General features: G+C 39.6%; 1 protein-coding gene across 1 annotated transcript in view; it reads right to left on the minus strand.

Moving 5' to 3' along the window:
- PLA2R1 (phospholipase A2 receptor 1) overlaps nt 1-18,286 on the minus strand; it is a 528,401-nt gene that overhangs the window by 349,575 nt on the left and 160,540 nt on the right. The window contains exons 11-14 of the mRNA XM_053698351.1: nt 17,366-17,571; nt 16,741-16,886; nt 10,174-10,258; nt 7,681-7,813 (exon numbers count right to left, since the gene is read on the minus strand). Of these exons, the coding sequence (XP_053554326.1) occupies nt 7,681-7,813; nt 10,174-10,258; nt 16,741-16,886; nt 17,366-17,571 (570 nt within the window). The remainder of the gene's footprint in view (nt 1-7,680; nt 7,814-10,173; nt 10,259-16,740; nt 16,887-17,365; nt 17,572-18,286) is intronic.

An 18,286-nucleotide genomic window follows, 5' to 3' on the forward strand; every position in this document is an offset into this window, starting at 1 on the left:
TAGTGTTGTGTGTCTATTTTCAATACTCTACACTTGATTCTGGTTGCGCTTTTATTTTCCCACATATAATTTTTGGATTCTACCTTGCTCCGGGTCGCTCAAAGGACACCTCCAGTAAATTAGCTGCATCCGGTCTCTTGGCTATTCTGCTGTATGTAAACCTTTGTGGTTTATGGTGAGATTTCTTTTGTTTTATATTACTTTGTTTTGCATTACTTATTTATACTAGTGTTTAATTTTTTTGGTCAACTCCAACATCATAAGTGTATGATTTTATTTTATTGTTGTTCATTTTATTACTCCATCAGTATTTTATTATTATATTTTGCATTATTTGATTTATTTTTTTATGTTTTATGCTGTAGCTTGATCTTTATAATCAGTATTACCATTATATTATATTCCAACAAGTGAAATTGTGATAGGTCCCTCCACTTAGGTAGCTAGTGCTGTTTAATTCCCCCTATTCACTTTTATAGACAGGCATTAGATTTAGGTAAAGAGGGAGAACCCTCTAAGGTATCAGAGTCCTCCATAGCTTGCGCTTATAAATAGGCTATAGACTATAGACAAAGATAAATGGCACCTTTATACCCCCAATGGCTGGGGCACCCACCACCTCCTATGACCCAGGCCCAAGAGAGAAACCGATTCTTCTCCAGACACCGCAGGGTCAGGAAGAAGAGAATCAATGTGACCACACCCGGTCACGTGGTGCGCCATGCAGGACCGCCCCTTCACCACTGAAAGAGCGCCAAGCCTAACAGGCTGCACAGCACTCCAAAATGAAAGTAAAACCTGTATGTTCCAACATCTGCCTGAGCCTCATCTCACACATATCACAGAATAAACACAATATTAAAAATATGTGATTGATCTCTGATGTCCAATAATTTCCTTTACAGACACATTAACCCTCGGTTCCATTCAGATAAAAGTAGTCACACTGTGACCCTGTCTTCTTGCGTTATCAAATGTGTATAAAAAAATGAAACGATCTAACGTTATCTATTCCGTGGAACAGAAACACAGTCTTGTAGCATCGCTCCTGACATGGACTTGAGTGATAGAAGCAGGCAGTAAAACTTGTCAACACTGATTGCTTAGGAGCTGTTAATACGAGTCTGGATGGGTTCGCAGAAATACTCTTCCTGCATCTCCAGACTCTAACATTCGCTAATGCTCTCACTGAGAGGCTGACAAGACTACTTAAAACTCCAGTCCCATTCCGAAGAGTACTACCCTCCATAAGGAACTACTCCGTATCTTCTGACACTTCACTGCCAACCTCCTGTGACAAAAGGCAAAGAATAACTGGGGGATGAGGGGAATGGGGGAGGTATTTAAGCTTTTGGCTGGGGTGTCTTTGCCTCCTCTTGGTGGCCAGCTTCAGTATTTTCCACAAGTAAAGAATGAAGCTGTGGACTCTCCTCATATTAAGAAGAAAAGATCAAAGGGTTAAACAATAAAGATAATTTGTCACAGCCTTCTTTGCTCATATTTACCAAGGGTGCCAATATTAGTGGAGGTCACTGTATAAACTAAGGTGTAGATTACAAGTGGCAAGCTGTCAGGGGCGCGCACATGATACTGAAATATTGCGCCCGCTCTGACTTGCACATATATTACAAGTTGAAAGTAAACTTGACTGCATTAGCACAAACTAAATATGTCGGGTTAGCATGGCTAAAGTCCTCGCATAATGGAAACGGGCTAAATAAAGAATTGCGCCAAACACAACATAAATACATTAAAGGGACACTGAACCCAATTTTTTTTCTTTCATGATTCAGATAGAGCATGCAATGTTAAGCAACTTTCTAATTTACTTCTATTATCAATTTTTTTTTCGTTGTCTTGATATCTTTATTTGAAAAAGAAGGCATCTAAGGGTTTTTTTTTGGTTCAGTACTCTGGACAGCACTTTTTTATTGGTGGAGAACAACCCAGGTTGTTCACCAAAAATGGGCCGGCATCTAAACTTACATTCTTGCATTTCGAATAAAGATACAAAGAGAATGAAGAAAATTTGATAATAGGAGTAAATGAGAAAGTTGCTTAAAATTTCATGCTCTATCCGAATCACAAAATAAATAATTTGGGTTCAGTGTCCCTTTAAAATAAAGTGTTACACTCATATATACAGTATCTAATACAAAATATTCATATAAATAAAAAAAGTTATAAGAAGTCAAAAGTTTATGGTATGACAAGGTATTTGAACAGAAAGGGCTATATCCGCAAAAAAAAGTCCTGGGAAAACACTGTGGAGAATATATATATATATATATATATATATATATATATATATATATATATACCGTCTGCAAGGTCTGTATGGTGGAATAATAAAATGTTACCCTGAAATTGAGCATTTCAGACTAAGGGGCCGATTTATCACAGCCCGAATGGTGCATAATGCACCTGTTTTCTCTGCTCCTTAACTCAAACACCTCCTTTGAGGTGTTGGACAGCAATCCGCCAGATCATGTTGATTGACAGCCCCTGCTAGCGCGAATCTGTTTGGGCGTGTGGTGGGGCGACGTTGGATCCCTGGAAAGATTTGTCAGGGACCTAAACTCAGAGGTAAGGGACTTACATTTCACTATCACCTATAGCGAGGAATCTGTAACTTTCCTGGACATCTGAATCTGTAACTTCCCTGGACACCAGAGTAACTAAGTGTGCCAATGGTTTAAAATTTGATTTATATACAAAGGAAACTGACAAAAACACTTTGTTAAAATTTGACAGTTTCCATCCAAGGAGACTTATAGATTCCCTGCCTAAAAGCCAGCTACTTAGAGTACAAAGTATTGTGAGTGAAGAAGGAGATAGGACCTGTAGATTAAAACAAATGAAAGATACATTTCTAGAAAGGGGGTATCCACCAAGCCTTATAGAAAAAAAGATGAAAGAGATTCAGAATCCCACATATAAGACTAATAAAAATGCAAACAAAAAAGACAGATTTGTGTTTGTATCACAATACAGCTCTTGCAGCGATAGGATTAGCAGAATCATTAGGAAAAAATTGGCACATTTCAAAAGATTGCAACCCAAACATTCAACAATTACAAGAACCACCTCTTATGGCCTTTTAGACATGTGAAAAAAGAGACCACCTTGTGAGATCTGATGTAGGTCCTAGTAAAAGCTTAAAACAAACATATATTGGAAATTAGAGAAGAGGGAGTTACCCCTGCTTAGGTTGTATGTCCTGTAGTTCTATTATTAAAGGACCACATTTTTTTCACCCACATAGTGGGAAAAAATTTAATATTGAAGGCTTCTATACCTGTGAAAGCACCTATGTCATATATCTTATTAAATGTCCGTGCTCTTTAATATATTTAGGAGAGACTACCCAAAAGGCTAGGGAGCGTATGAATCAACATCGCAGTAATATTAGGAGGAAGAATATGGAAGCACCATTATCTAAACATTTTATTGAGAAAGGGCAGAACATCAGCCAGCTATGCTGGCAAATTATTGAGCAGGTAAATATGCCCAGGAATGGAACAGACAGGGAGCAGCTTCTTAAGCAGAGAGAGATGTGGTGGATTTTTAATATGGAGTCCATGGCACCCAAGGGGTTAAATCATGACTTTGACCTCTCATGTTTTCTATGATCTTCTTATAGGTTTAATTACCCTTAATATACACATAGTCCAATAGAATGAGGTATAATATAGGTGACTTTATTGAAAGCAAGAGGATACTGTGTAATTGTATTTGTTGCTGCTGTACATTATACTTAAAGGGACAGTACACTGTAAAATTGTTTTTCCATAAATGTATTTTAAGTGACTTGTTATACCAACTGCAGAGTATAAAATATTTGAGAAATTGCATTTTCGGGTTTATTTGTGTATCTGAAGTAGCTGGTTTTGTGCTTTGAAACCACAGCCTATTACAATGGGTTGAGCTTCAGGTAATATCAGATCTCATTATGTTATCACTTTCATGTACACAGACTTGCTTCCTTATCTTATATTTGTCTGGAACACCAAAGCTCAATACATAGAGAGAACAATGGAAAATGATCATTTTATTACTTAACTATCATGCCCCCCACTGACAGTGTAATCTCTTCTGCTGGCTGTGTTTACTTAGGCTTGTCAATAGCATATACGCCAGTATCAAAACTTTCAGTATAGGTTGGGAAACCACAAGCTAAATCAGCTATTTCAAATGCTGAAATATGAGTAAAGGAGCCACTTGCAACCAATTTAATACACTCTAGCAGGTAAAAAGGATAATTGGGAATAATTTAAAGGGGAGAAAGTTTTTGGGTGAACTGTCCCTTTAAGGTGATACTTTGTTTTTAAAGGGACATTATACACTCATTTTTTCTTTGCATAAATGTTTTGTAGATAATCTATTTATATAGCCCATAAAGTTTTTTTTTAAAATTAATGTATAGTTTTGCTTATTTTTAAATAACATTGCTCTGATTTTCAGACTCCTAACCAAGCCCCAAAGTTTTATGTGAATACGCTCGACTACCTACTCCAGCTTGCTCCTGTTTGTGTAAAGGGTCTTTTCATATGCAAAAGAAGGGGGAGGGGGGAGTGTCTTATTTGTCACTTGCAGTGGGCTTTCCAGCTACCTTTTCAACAGAGCCAAACTGACAGCTTCTAAGTAAGTTTTTAAACAGTTTTATACTGGATTTTTATATCAGTATCTGTGCATATTATTCTTTATAGTAGTGTCTATTACATACAGTTATATGAAAATGAGTGTATACTGTCCCTTTAAGTGTTACATATATATTGTTCAAAGTAAGAGTGTGAAGATGTAATTAAAATAAGACGCCACTAGATGGCGCTAAAGTGCATACTTTTGGAAATGTTTGGCGCGAAGAAGTAAAGATTTAAAAGGAATGAAATAACCATATGTAACAGATGGCATGACTAAGGGGTTAACCCCGAAATGTTGTTATTTTAACATGGGTCTTTAATAAGATTTTATTTTTTACCATACTGTGCTGGTGAACTGTGCATATTTGGATTATATTTGGGGATTTGCAGTTAACCCCTTGTACCGAGCACTTTCAGTTGTGCTGTATACACAATTTTATTTGGATTTGAATCTGCAGGGGGCTGCATTGAACAAGCAGTTCACCAGAACTGCTTGTGCAATGTTAAATCCCGACAGAGTATGCTGTCGGCATTCAGTTATGTCGGCATGTCAGTTATTCAGTTATGATCCGCTTAGACTTGTTCCAAGATTGACCCGGCTTCCAAGATCCCTTGGACAGGTCCGCTTTTAAGGCGGGTTGCTGGCACTGGGCCTTGTCCGCATGAAAGGGACGAAAAGTAGATCCTTTAGGCTTAGCCTTCTTATCCTGTGGTAGGAAAGCTCCCTTGCCTCCCGTAACCATGGATATAATCAAATCGAATCCTGGACCAAACAGGATCTTTCCTTGAAAAGGCAGGGACAACAGCCTCGCCTTAGAGGTCATGTCCACAGACCAAGATTTTAGTCACAGAGCCCTGCGCGCTAAAACAGAAAAACCTGACACCTTAGCATTCAGACGAATAATTTGCATATTGGCATCACAGATGAAAGAATTGGCGATCTTCAGCGCCTTAATCTTCTCCTGTATCTCGTCAAATGGAAGTCTCCCCCTCGACCATTTCACACAGGGATTCAAACCAATATGTCGCAGCTCCAGCGACCACCGCAACGGCCACTGCAGGCTGAAAAACAAACCCAGTGTGCTGAAACATCTTTCTCAACATGTTTTCCAGCTTTTTATCCATGGGCTCTTTAAACGACAAGCTATCCTCGAGGGGAATAGTCGTCCGCTTCGCGAGCGTAGAGATAGCCCCATCCACCTTAGGGATGGTCCCCCACAGCTGAAGCTGAGAGTCCTGAACGGGGAACAGTTTTTTAAAGGAAGAAGAAGAGAAAAATGAAGAACCTAATCGCTCCCATTTGTTTTTAATAATATTAGCCATCTTAATGGGAACCGGGAAAGACTGAGGTACTACCCTGTCCTCGTATACCTTGTCAAGCTTAGGAATCACAGGTTCCTCTGGTATTTTAGGTTCCGGAACCTCCAGAGTAGCAAGCACCTGCCGTAGCAGAAAGCACAAATTCTCCATCCAATACCTATAACCAGGTTCCTCCGCCACCAGAGGTCTAGATGACACGGAATCCGACCCTAAAGGGGCCTCCTCCGAAGAGTCGGAGTGGGCTTTGTCATCATATAGAGCCTCTGGATCTTCCATCGGCGAGGACAAGCCCTGGGCCGGGCCACTATGATAAACCCTCCGCTTGCGTTTAGCAGGAACGTGGTAAGGCATGGATCACTTTCGAAACCGCCGATTCCAGTTGGTCCTCAAAGTCTGATGGCCAACAAATCTCTCCCGAAGGAGTAACAATGGAGTAACGGTTGGACCCCAGGGTACTGCATGTCCAATCAGAGATGAATGTAGGGAACGCACCTCCCGGGACGAAGAAATCTCAGAGGTGGACGGCTCAGTAGTACTAGACATCCGTTTACATCCGTTTAGATGTTGTAACTTTATCAAGGCATGTGGAACATAGTTAAGCAGGCTGATCTACCAGCCCCTCCTCACAATAAACACAGGAATGAGACTTTATTAAGGAAGGAGAGCCTTCTAACGCATCAGAGTCCTCCATCGCTTGCGCGTTTGGTTAGACTATCTTTATTTATTAAAAAGGCACCTTTATAGCACCAATGGCCGGGGTACTTACCACCTCCTAGGACCTGGACTACAGAAACTGCTACGTCTCCTGCGCCACAGATCAACAGGAAGGATAGCCACCCCCAGTCACATGGAATGCCTGGTAGGACTGCCCCTGCACTAGGGAAAACGCGGCAAAAAATGTCCGTGCAAAGTTTCCCCAAGTAACCTGAAAGTTCCACACATTGCCAGAGCCTCATCTCCCACATAATGCAGCAATGACACAATAAATAATATCATGTATAAACCCCCCTGTTCAATAATCCCCCTTCCAGGAATATTAACCCTTGATTCTGTAAAGATAAAAAGTCGCCACACTGTGACCCTGTCTTGTATGTTATCATTATTAATAAAAAATGAAATGATCTTATAAGAATCTACGCCGTGGAACAGGAACACGGCCCTTCAAGTGTGACAGGTTAGTAGCCTCGCTCCTGACATGGACTTGAGTGAAGAAAGCAGGCAGCGAAACTCGTCAACGCTGATTGCTTATGGAGCTGTTAATATGAGTCGGGATGGTTTCGCAGAAAGACTCTCCCTGCATCTCTGGACTTTCACCCAGGCTCTCACTGTGAGGCTGACAGGACTACTTGAAACTCCAGTCTCACTGCGAAGAGTACTACCCTCTATAAGAGACTACTCCGAAACTCTGGCACTCTCTGCCATCCTCCTGTGATGAAAGGCAAAAAATGACTGGCGGATGAGGGAAGTGGGGGAGGTATTTAAGCCTTTGGCTGGGGTGTCTTTGCCTCCTCCTGGTGGCCAGGTTCTTAATTCCCAATAGTAATGAATGAAGCCGTGGACTCTCCTCCCCTTTAGATGGAAATACATTTTTAAATGCATGATGGAAAATGTACATTTTACATTTCAGCTAACAGTGTCTCTGCTTTTTTAGCTCAGATTACTTCACTATGTTCTGATTTTCAATCTGTATATTCAATATTACATATATTTTGCTTACCTTTTGGTGTCTTGCAGATCCACTCAAGTTTTGAATCACATGGTAATGAAACAACTGTTTTATTCCCTTTGAAAGCTGCACAGTTTCTTGTCCCATCAATCTCAGACATGTCCTTTAAAAATGGAGACACAACCTGCAAAAATTAAAAGTGAAGCTGAGATCAGTACTGAGCATACAGAACCACTTGGGCACAAGTTTAGAAGGCTTAAACAAACCAGTAGAGAGGACCATTACAAATTAAGACCCATAGAAATGCTTACTACTTGTTCCTGAAATGTCAGCTTATACTATTCACAAGAAATATAACATAATGTTCTAAGAATTAGCTATTTTGGTAAAATTTTTATGGACCAGATTACAAGTGACCACAAAATATCGCTTGCGTGAAAGCAATATTTGTGCTCCATTCTGTAATACCTATCCACGCAAATGTGCGTTGGTATTACAAGTGAGGTGCAATGCGAATGTGACCTCGTGTTCGCATTGAATGAAAGCATTGCGCTCACGAGAGCTCGCCTCCATAGGCTCCAATGGGAGCCTCGTTCTCATGCCGTCAGACACGGCATGAAAACCTAGTGCAGTGAAGGGGTAAGGCGCACTGCGATGGGCAGCAAATTGAAATATATATATTAATATATACATATATATTTATGTGCTTATTATATGTGTATATACACATATTAACACATAAATATATAAGCATATACATAAATATTTATAGGAATACCACAGTCCCCATAGACCACAATGTAAAGACACTTTTCAGTGCCTTTTTTTTCTAACGCCCCACAACCGCTCACTTTAACCCCTAAAAACTGCTTCATGCTGTTTTTTAAAAATAAATAAATGGAGATTTGGGGGCATATTTATCAAGCTCCGAATGGAGCTTGATGCCCTGTGTTTCTGGCGAGTCTGCAGGCTCGCCAGAAAAAGCAGTTATGAAGCAGCGGTCACAAAGACTGCTCTGAGCAGGCGGACAGACATCGCCGGAAATCAACACGATCGAGTACGAACGGGTTGATTGACACCCCCTGCTGGCAGCCCATTGGCTGTGAGTCTGCAGGGGGCGGCGTTGGGAGCTGCTGGTGCAATGCTGAATACGGCGAGCGTATTGCTCGCCGTATTCAGCGAGGTCTGTCGGACCTGATCCGCACTGTCGGATCAGGTCCGACAGACCTTGATAAATAGAGGCCATGATCTCTGGTTAAATTTTCGGAGGCTGGTTTTTGGGGGCAACTTTTTCCACTTGTAATCGAGACCAATATAGCGAAAGAGGGGAATGTAAGGAAGAAACAGGTAAGGGAGACAATAGAGAGACACAAAGAAAAGGAAAGGGAGGATACAAAAGAGGATGAAAAATAAAAAATCAGAAGAGAGACTGGGAGGAGGCAGGAGGATGAAGTTTAATGGAAAGAAAGGTTAGAGAGAAAGAAGAAAAGAGGAGCGAGACAGTGGAGTGAAGATGGGAAAAAGAAAGGATTAGGGTGATACCCAAGTGGGGAAATTTAGAAAAGAGAGAATAAACAATAGCAGAATAAAGAAAGCGTGAGAAGACAGAAATGTATTAAAAGAAAAAAAAAAACACACAATAGACTCAGTGATTGAAATAAAATCCAGCATAATCTAGATTGTGGCCCAAAATCCAATGATTTTCATTGTGGTCCTTTTAAATTCTAGACACTTAAAGGGACATAAAACCCAGAATCTTTCTTCATAATTCAAATAGAACATACAGTTTTAAACAACTTTCCAATGTACTTGTAGTATCTTTGTTTTCTTCTTATACTTTATTGAAAAGCAGGAAGGTAGGTTCAGGAATGTGAATGTGTCTGCAACACTATGGGGCCCATTTATCAAAGGGCTTGCGGACCTGATCCGACACTGCGGATCAGGTCCGCAAGACCTCGCTAAATGCGGAGAGCAATACGCTCTCCACATTTAACATTGCACCAGCAGCTCACAAGAGCTGCTGGTGCAACGCCGCCCCCTGCTGACTCGCGGCCAATCGGCCGCCAGCAGGGAGCTGTCAATCAACCCGATCGTATTCGATCGGGTTGATTTCCTGCGGTTCCTGTCCGCCTGCTCAGAGCAGGCGGACAGGGTTATGAAGCAGCGGTCTATAGACCGCTGCTTCATAACTTGTGTTTCTGGCGAGTCTGAAGACTCGCCAGAAACACGGCCCTTCAAGCTCCGTACGGAGCTTGATAAATGGGCCTGTATATGGCAGCAGTTTTGCAACAATGTTATACATTAACAAGAGCACTATATGGAAGCACTATTTCCTGTTATGTAGTGCTCCAGTCATGAGCGTAGTACCTATTTAGATATCTCTTCATCAAAGAATAAAAGGAGAACAAAGCTAATCTGATAACAGAAGTAAATTGGAAACTTTTTATCTGAATGATGAAATATAAAATTTGGGTTTAAAAACAAGATAAAAAAGAAAAGACGTAACATTATTTATTTTGCTCTTTTTCTTCCTCTATTACTTACCACTGCTCCATCTGACCATTCCCAAGACCCTTCAGAAGATGGATTTCTTTTATTAAAGCCAATCCAAAACTGTCTGTCCTCATGTCTGAAAATGAAAAAAATATATATATGCTTATATGATAAATTCATTTATTTCAGGAGGAGACAAAACAGCCCTACATTCTACAGTGTTTCTCCTCGCCATATTCCCACCACTCCCCTATCATACTCAGTACAGCCAAAAAAAGAAGAAAATCTAGAAATATAGTAAAGGATCAAAGCAGGGAAAAAGAAGTGCAAAATGTGCACTGTTACCTTCTGTATAACAATACTAATAAGGACTCTCTATCCTGAAATAAATTAATATGTCAGGTAGGCATACATTTTCTTTTTTATATAGTGTGGTGAAAGTCATCAAATGTGGATCCAATACCCAAGAAGTGAAATCAACAAAACCAACATAAAAGGGCAGCACAAATTACCAATCAGGCACCACAGTACTTTTGTGCCAAAAGCCACCTCAACCAAGGCATAATCATCAAAATTATAGAAGTTTGGAAAAGTATACAAGAAAGACCAAGTAGTAAATCTGTTCAGGAGAAGCATCAATACAAAAGGTCCAAGAAATAGCTACTGCTCAAGTTGAATGAGTAGTAACACCCTCCAAGGGAGATTTCCCCACAACAAGATAAGCCTTCCTAATCAAAGCCTTAACTGAAGCTGCTAAGGTAATAGTAGAAGCATTCTGACTGTGAGGTCCAGAAAAGTGGAAAAAGAGAGCAAAAAAAAAAAATCAAAGCACAAACTACAGAACTGGCTGATAAATATTTCTCCATGTAAAACTCTAGGGATCTATAAGAATCTCCAACAAGCCAAATATATCTTCCACGCCTTGTGATAGATAAGCCTAGTCACAGGTTTTGAGACTGAATCTAGGTCTCAATAGCCCCATCAGAAGAGCCCAGGTAATAGGAGATCCAGCCTAAGAGAAATATACCATGGTGAGCAAGAGGACACCTGAATATGGTCTGCATACCAAGTTATGCAAGGGCAAGCAGCTGCAATCAGAATTACTGACACCCCCCTCCCAGTTGGATTTTGTCTGTCACCATGGGTAGATGTACCTCAACTTGAATGACCAGGAGACCACTAAGGAATAGCTTCCTGAGGGTCCTGTGCATTTCACAATAGTGTACCAATTTGATTGTGTGATTGAAATGAAATGCCATTTAATCTATTTCATGATCTAATCGTACACCTCATGATGCAGAGAACACCCTCCCAGATGAAGGCTTTGAAAGAAAGTCCACCTCACAGCTGTTGATAACTGGGATTTGAATGGCTGAGATCAGAGGTTTGTTGTTTTCCACCTATCTGAGAATGCAAGATGCTGCTTTCATAGCCCAATAACTCTGGGTTCCTCCCTGATGATTGATATAAGCCTTCACTGTGACATTCTCCAAACTGAAATTGAATGTAAGACTCCTGTCTGAGACTGTACCAGCTCCGTGGAGCCCTGAAGATGGTACATAATTCCGAAATATTGATAGGCAAAAGTTTTTTCCCGAGAAGGCCAAGCTGTCTACGCTCTGAGATTTCCAGACCACCCCAGCGTAGAAGACTTGTGTCTGTCATAAGCACTGTCCAGAGTGGCCTCCAGAGTGAGGAACCTTGCACAATGGATTGGTATGCTGTTCTTTCTCCTGATCTACAGATATCCTCTGAGACAGATCCTTGTGACCTCCATTCCACTAGTGCAAAGGTAACCGCATATGAACCAGCTACCCCACCATTTCTATACATTGTGCTACAGCTGGAAGGGGAATTTGCTGCAAATAAGCACAAATTATCTTATGAATCGTAAGGATGCTGAGTCTATAACACTTAATAGGAATAGAACGCTATGGTAAATGTATGCACCAGCCATGTTTGCACAGCATCAGTAACAAGACATCTGTGAGTTCCACTGCCTTCTGAAAGGAAATCACCTGCTCAAGATCTATCATCTAGGTAATGAGCTACTGATATGTCCTGAGCCCCAGCCACCATCATCAAAGTTTCCATAAAAATTTGGTAAACACTTGGGGTTCTGCGGCTAAACCAAATAGCAGAGCTACACACTTTTAGTGCTTGCCCAGAAAGGCAAAGTGAAGGAACGTTGCAAGATCCCTGTGAGACAGAATGTGAAGATAGGTGTCATTTAGATCAATTGTAAATATAAAATGGCCTACTTGCACTAGAGGAAAAATACTGCAGATAGTTTCATATGAATATGACAGACTACGACCTGGATCAAACAACTTAAACCATAAGACAAGTATAACAAAAGTCACCATTGCAGTTCTCTTAGAAATAATGCAAACCATAACTAATAAACGGCTAGATTACGAGTTTTGCGTTATGAGTGAAAAAGCCTCATAACGCTGCTTTTTCACTACCGCTGCTATTACGAGTCTTGTAGGTACAGCTTTACCGCACACTTTTTTGGCCGTAACGCAACGTAACTACCGCACCTTTCAAAAAGTCCTTTTTCAATGGGACTTCCATAGCGCCGGTATTACAAATTTTGCCTGGGAGGCCAAAAAGTGAGCGGTACACCCTATACCATCAAGATTCGTACCGCCATCTAAACTCAGTAGTTATGGGTTTTACGTTACAAATCTGTAGCATAAAACTCATAACTAGAGTGTTACAAAGTACACTAACACCCATAAACTACCTATTAACCACTAAAACCGCGCCCCCCCCCGCATCGCAAACACTAAAATAAAATTATTAACCCCTAATCTTCCGCTCCGGACATCGCCGCCAATATAATAAACATATTAAGCCCTAAACCTAACCCTAAGTCTAACCCTAAACCTAACACCACTAACTTTAACATAATTAAAATAAATCTAAATAAAAATTACTATTAATACCTAAATAATTCCTATTTAAAACTAAATACTATGAAATAAAAACTAACCTAGCTACAATATAACTAAAAGTGTGTATTTATTTTAACTAGGTAGACTATTTAGTAAATAGTTATTAACTATTTACTAACTACCTAGTTAAAATAAATACAAATTTACCTGTAAAATAAAACCTAACCTGAGTTACACTAATACAATTAACTAAATTACAAAAAAAAAATAAACACTAAATTACACAAAATAAAAAAGAAATGATCACATAATCTAATAGCCCTATAAAAATATAAAAGCCCCCTCAAAATAAAAAAAGCCCTAGCCTAAACTAAACTGCCAATAGCCCTTAAAAAGTGCCTTTAGCGGGGCATTGCCCCAAAGAAATCAGCTCTTTCACATGTAAAAAAAATACACACAACCCCCCAACAGTAAAACCCACCACCCACACAACCAAACCCCCCAAATAAAATCCAATCTAAAAAACCTAAGCTCCTCATTGCCCGAAAAGGGCATTTGGATGGGCATTGCCCTTAAAAGGGCATTTAGCTCTTTTTCTTTGCCCAAACCCTAAGCTAAAAATAAAACCCACCCAATAAACCCTTAAAAAAATGTAACACTAACCCCCGAAGATCCACTTACAGTTTTTGAAGACTGGACATCCATCCTCATGAAGCCGGGAGAAGTCTTCATCCAAGCAGGCAGAAGTCCTCAACGAAGCCGGGAGAAGTCTTCATCCAAGCGGCAAGAAGTGGTCCTCCAGGCGGGCAGAAGTCTTCATCCAGACGGCATCTTCTATCTTCATCATTCCGACGCGGAGCGGCTCCATCTTCAAGACATCCGGCGCGGAGCATCCTCTTCTGTTGACGGCTACTGAAGAATGAAGGTTGCTTTAAGGGACGTCATCCAAGATGGTGTCCCTTAAACTCCGATTGGCTGATAGAATTCTATTTTAACTAGGCAGTTAGTAAATAGTTAATAACTATTTACTAACTAGTCTACCTAGTTAAAATAAATACAAACTTAGCTGTGAAATAAAAATAAAACCTAAGATAGCTATAATATAACTATTAGTTATATTAGAGCTAGGTTAGGTTTTATTTTATAGGTATTTAGTTTTAAATAGAAATTATTTAGGTATTAATAGTAATTTTTATTTAGATTTATTTTAATTATGTTAAAGTTAGTGGTGTTAGGGTTAGGATTATGTTAGGGTAAGAATTAGGGTTAGGTTTAGGGGTTAATAGCTTTAGTATAGTGGCGGCGACGTTGGGGGCAGCAACGACATTGGGTGCGACAGATTAGGGGTTAATAAGTGTAATGTAGGTAGCGACAACATTGGGGGCAGCAGATTAGGGCTTATTATGTGTAGGTAGGTGGCGGCGATGTTAGGGGCGGCAGATTAGGGGTATTTAGACTCGGGGTTTATGTTAGGGTGTTAGGTGTAAACATAACTTTTCTTTCCCAATAGGAATCAATGCAGCTGTGTTACGGAGCTTTATGTTCCTTTTTTGCAGGTGTTTTTTTTAGCCGGCTCTCCCCATTGATGTCTATGGGGAAATTGTGCACGAGCACGTAAAACCAGCTCAAAGCAGCGCTGGTATTTGTGTGCGGTATGGAGCTCAACGCTGCCATATTGCCTGCTAACACCGGGTTTTTGCAAACCTGTAATAGCAGCGCTATAGGGAGGTGAGCGGTGGAAATAACTTGCAAATTATTACCGAGCCGCTCATAATGCAAAACCCGTAATCTAGGCAAAATCTTTTAGCAATTTTAATCAGTGTAACATAATGCAGAAGTCATTCAAGGATATATTCCTCATAAGCTACCTCTAAAAGAAGCTATCGCACCAGAGGAACATGGCCACCACTATACAGGCCACAGTAATAGCAGGGCAAAATAAGAATCCAGCAAGCTGAAAAAGACCATCTATGGAAACCTTCCCGTTTCCTGTCCATTAGAACTTTAAAGGAGATACTCTCATCCAAGGGAATAATGATTCACTTAGGAGTAAAGATTACTCCATCCACCTTAGGAATGGTCTCACATACCTCTAAGTTACAAGCTGGTAATGGAAACATAGCTTTAAACTTAGCGGAAGCAACATAAGGTATGCAAGTTTTGCTTCTTACAGACCAATACCCGAAACTGATATTAAATATTAAAGTAGACAGCCTGCTCAGGAGCAGACTCGAGAAATTCATCTAGCATATTAGTGCAAACCATAGGAGGATTAGACACATCATCCACCTCCAGAGTACATCATAGTTCAATTAACATTGCATAAATATGATATAGGTTGAAATTAAATGACACATCTTCCCCTAATGAGCCCAGAAAGGGGGCCTGCAACTGAGACAATGAATAATCTTCTGAGGAACATTCTGAATCCAATATCCCCTTTTTAAAAACATGGGAACTAGACAGGTCATTAAACATAAGAGAGCCCATGGAAAACTGGCTGTGAAGAGAGGTACCCCAGCATCTGTTAAATGTCTGCACTTCACTGGGAGAGGAATAGTGACCACTGCTTAGAATAAGTGGTCAGATAATCCATATCAAGAGTTAGAAAGAAGCACAGCAAAATTTCCAGAGAGCTGACAAAAGGACACACATACATATTTTTTACATATAAAGCATACAGATGAATCTCTAACATGATCCCCAAGTAAGCACTAAACCCCCAAGCCAATATCTAGAAATGCAGAAATAGCTCTCTCATCACCTCCATCCGGACAGTGCAAGGAACTGGTATACAGGCTTCAAAGTTGGCAACCGCGCTGGAGTGAATGGGACAGAAATGCTCATAATGACAGTGGGATTCTCACCATTCCACATCAGTTAACCCCTTTGTTAACCTGAATAACCCCAAATAGTTTGAGACCTTAAACATTAACAAAGTGAATTGATGAGAGGCTGCAGTGGTAGTGTTGATTATGCTAAAAAAGACATTAGTCTAAACTTTGCAAAACTGCCAGAATGTATCCCTGTAAATAGTTGATAGGTTTGGGAAGGCAATTGTTCTAATTACTTAGCAATACCTTGCACTATCTTGTACTGCATACTGCATTCAATAGAAGGGATAATCCCAGGAAGTGCAAATACAATTGCAAGGAACAGCACACTGTACACAAAGGGATTGTGCAGATAAATCTTCATTTCCATTAGGGGGGTTGTGACATTACCCACTGGAGAAGAGTTTCACTTTATCCCCTCTTTCAAAAAGGCACTCTGATGGGACAAATGGGCCTCAGGTTGAACAACAACATGAATATCAGAGCACTTCATATGTTCTTCTTCTATGGAAGCAAAAAAGAAACTAGTATGGTAACTGAGTGCTGGGTATATGGAGTGGAGCAAATCTCTAGAATGTAGGGATGTTTTGCCTCATCCTGGTACACAGGAAAAGTAATCCCACATGTGATGATCTTGTGGACCTTTACCATTACCAAAACATGATATAAGAGTAGCAGCAACGTGTTTGGAAAATAAAAAATGAGTTTGGAACGATTAACATTTATACTTTCATTTTTTAAATCCTGCTGGATATACACAAGAAGTAGGTGTACAATGGTGCAATATAAATCATGCAGGTATTTACTAGGCCAGTAAAATACATTATAATCTGCAGCATATTGTATGATCTTTTTATTATTTTACATTTATGGTGGGTACATACTGATGAAACATGGTTTCCAAGAGCTCAGTTAGGAAGTTTTCTTCATCTATATGAGCAAAGCTTACAAGGTGCCCTCCATAACCTTGGCAAAATTCTTCAGCTTCCTCCCAAGTTCTTTTCAACAACACTTTCTCATGGTGAAACACCTTAAAAACAGAGGGTCAAATCATTACATTGGTTAATATTTTAAATAGTAAAATAATAGAGCAGCAACTAAATGTGTTTAAGTAATTTAGCTCTTTAGCTAATAGGGTGCATGCCCACAGGTATATAGCTAAGGGACAAGCCTCTGTAACCATGAAAATAAAATGTGGGGTTATTCATCATACCAAAACTGTTACTAAAAAAAAAACATATATATTTTTTTAAACACCGCCAACAAAAATGCCTTTCATATCCGTAACCCATCATTTGAGTATTTATTACTAACTTTGCTCTGCTCTCCTTGTGGCAATAAACACTAACCCAACTTATGAGTAACTAAGAATTTCTAACTTGCTACTTATTGCTAACTATGCTCTCCTATGTGGCAATAAACTAATAAACTATTCACAATGATACTAGAAAATATATCTAGGTTTCTAACACAGCTTCCTTATGTATGTATAAACATATTTTTTATTACCATATAGCAGTGATCAAGATATGGTTCAGATTCCCATAAAGAACAAACGCCGTGAATGTTTCCTTCACCAGAAAATATCTTGTCTTGAACGGTTGCAATTGCCTTCTTACACAAAGACTTTGCCTTAAAATTTCTGCAGTCTTTTACTTCCCAGCGACCACCAGAAGAATCTATAGTTCTCATAGCAACACATCCTCCTTGGTGTTCTAGATTAAATACAATTCATATACAATAATGCTCATGAAATCTGTTTATATATATATATATATATATATATATATATATATATATATATATATATATATATATATATAGCAATATTTTCTATATATTTCAAATGTTTTAAAGGCGAACTTGCAAAACATAAAAATGTAATTGTTTATAGATGATTACAATTATTTTGCATCATTTAATTTTTTCTGGGACAGAGTATAGGTCTTGCTCCATTGCACAGAAAACATAAATTAAGCTTACCTGATAATTTCCATTGAGGGGAGGAGAGTCTACGGCTTCATTCATTACTGTTGGGAATTAAGAACCTGACCACCAGGAGGAGGCAAAGACACTCCAGCCAAAGACTTAAATACCTACCCCACTTCCCTCAGTCATTCTGCCAAGGGAACAAGGAACAGTAAGAGAAATATCAGGGTATGAATGGTGCCAGAAGATAAATTAAATTTAGGTCTGCCCATCCGGACATCGGAGCCGTGGATGAAATTATCAGGTAAGCATAATTTATGTTTTCCATCTAAAGGGGAGGAAAGATCAAGACTTCATTCATTACTGTTGGGAACATATACCCAAGCTCTAGAGGACACTAAATGAGGGCACCACAGCCTGCAAAACCTGTCTCCCAAAAACAACTTCCGCAGAAGAAAAAACATCAAATTTGTAAGGAGGACCAGTTAGCCGCCTTACAAC

Source organism: Bombina bombina, chromosome 1 (genome assembly GCF_027579735.1).
Source record: "Bombina bombina isolate aBomBom1 chromosome 1, aBomBom1.pri, whole genome shotgun sequence".
Lineage (NCBI taxonomy): Eukaryota > Metazoa > Chordata > Amphibia > Anura > Bombinatoridae > Bombina > Bombina bombina.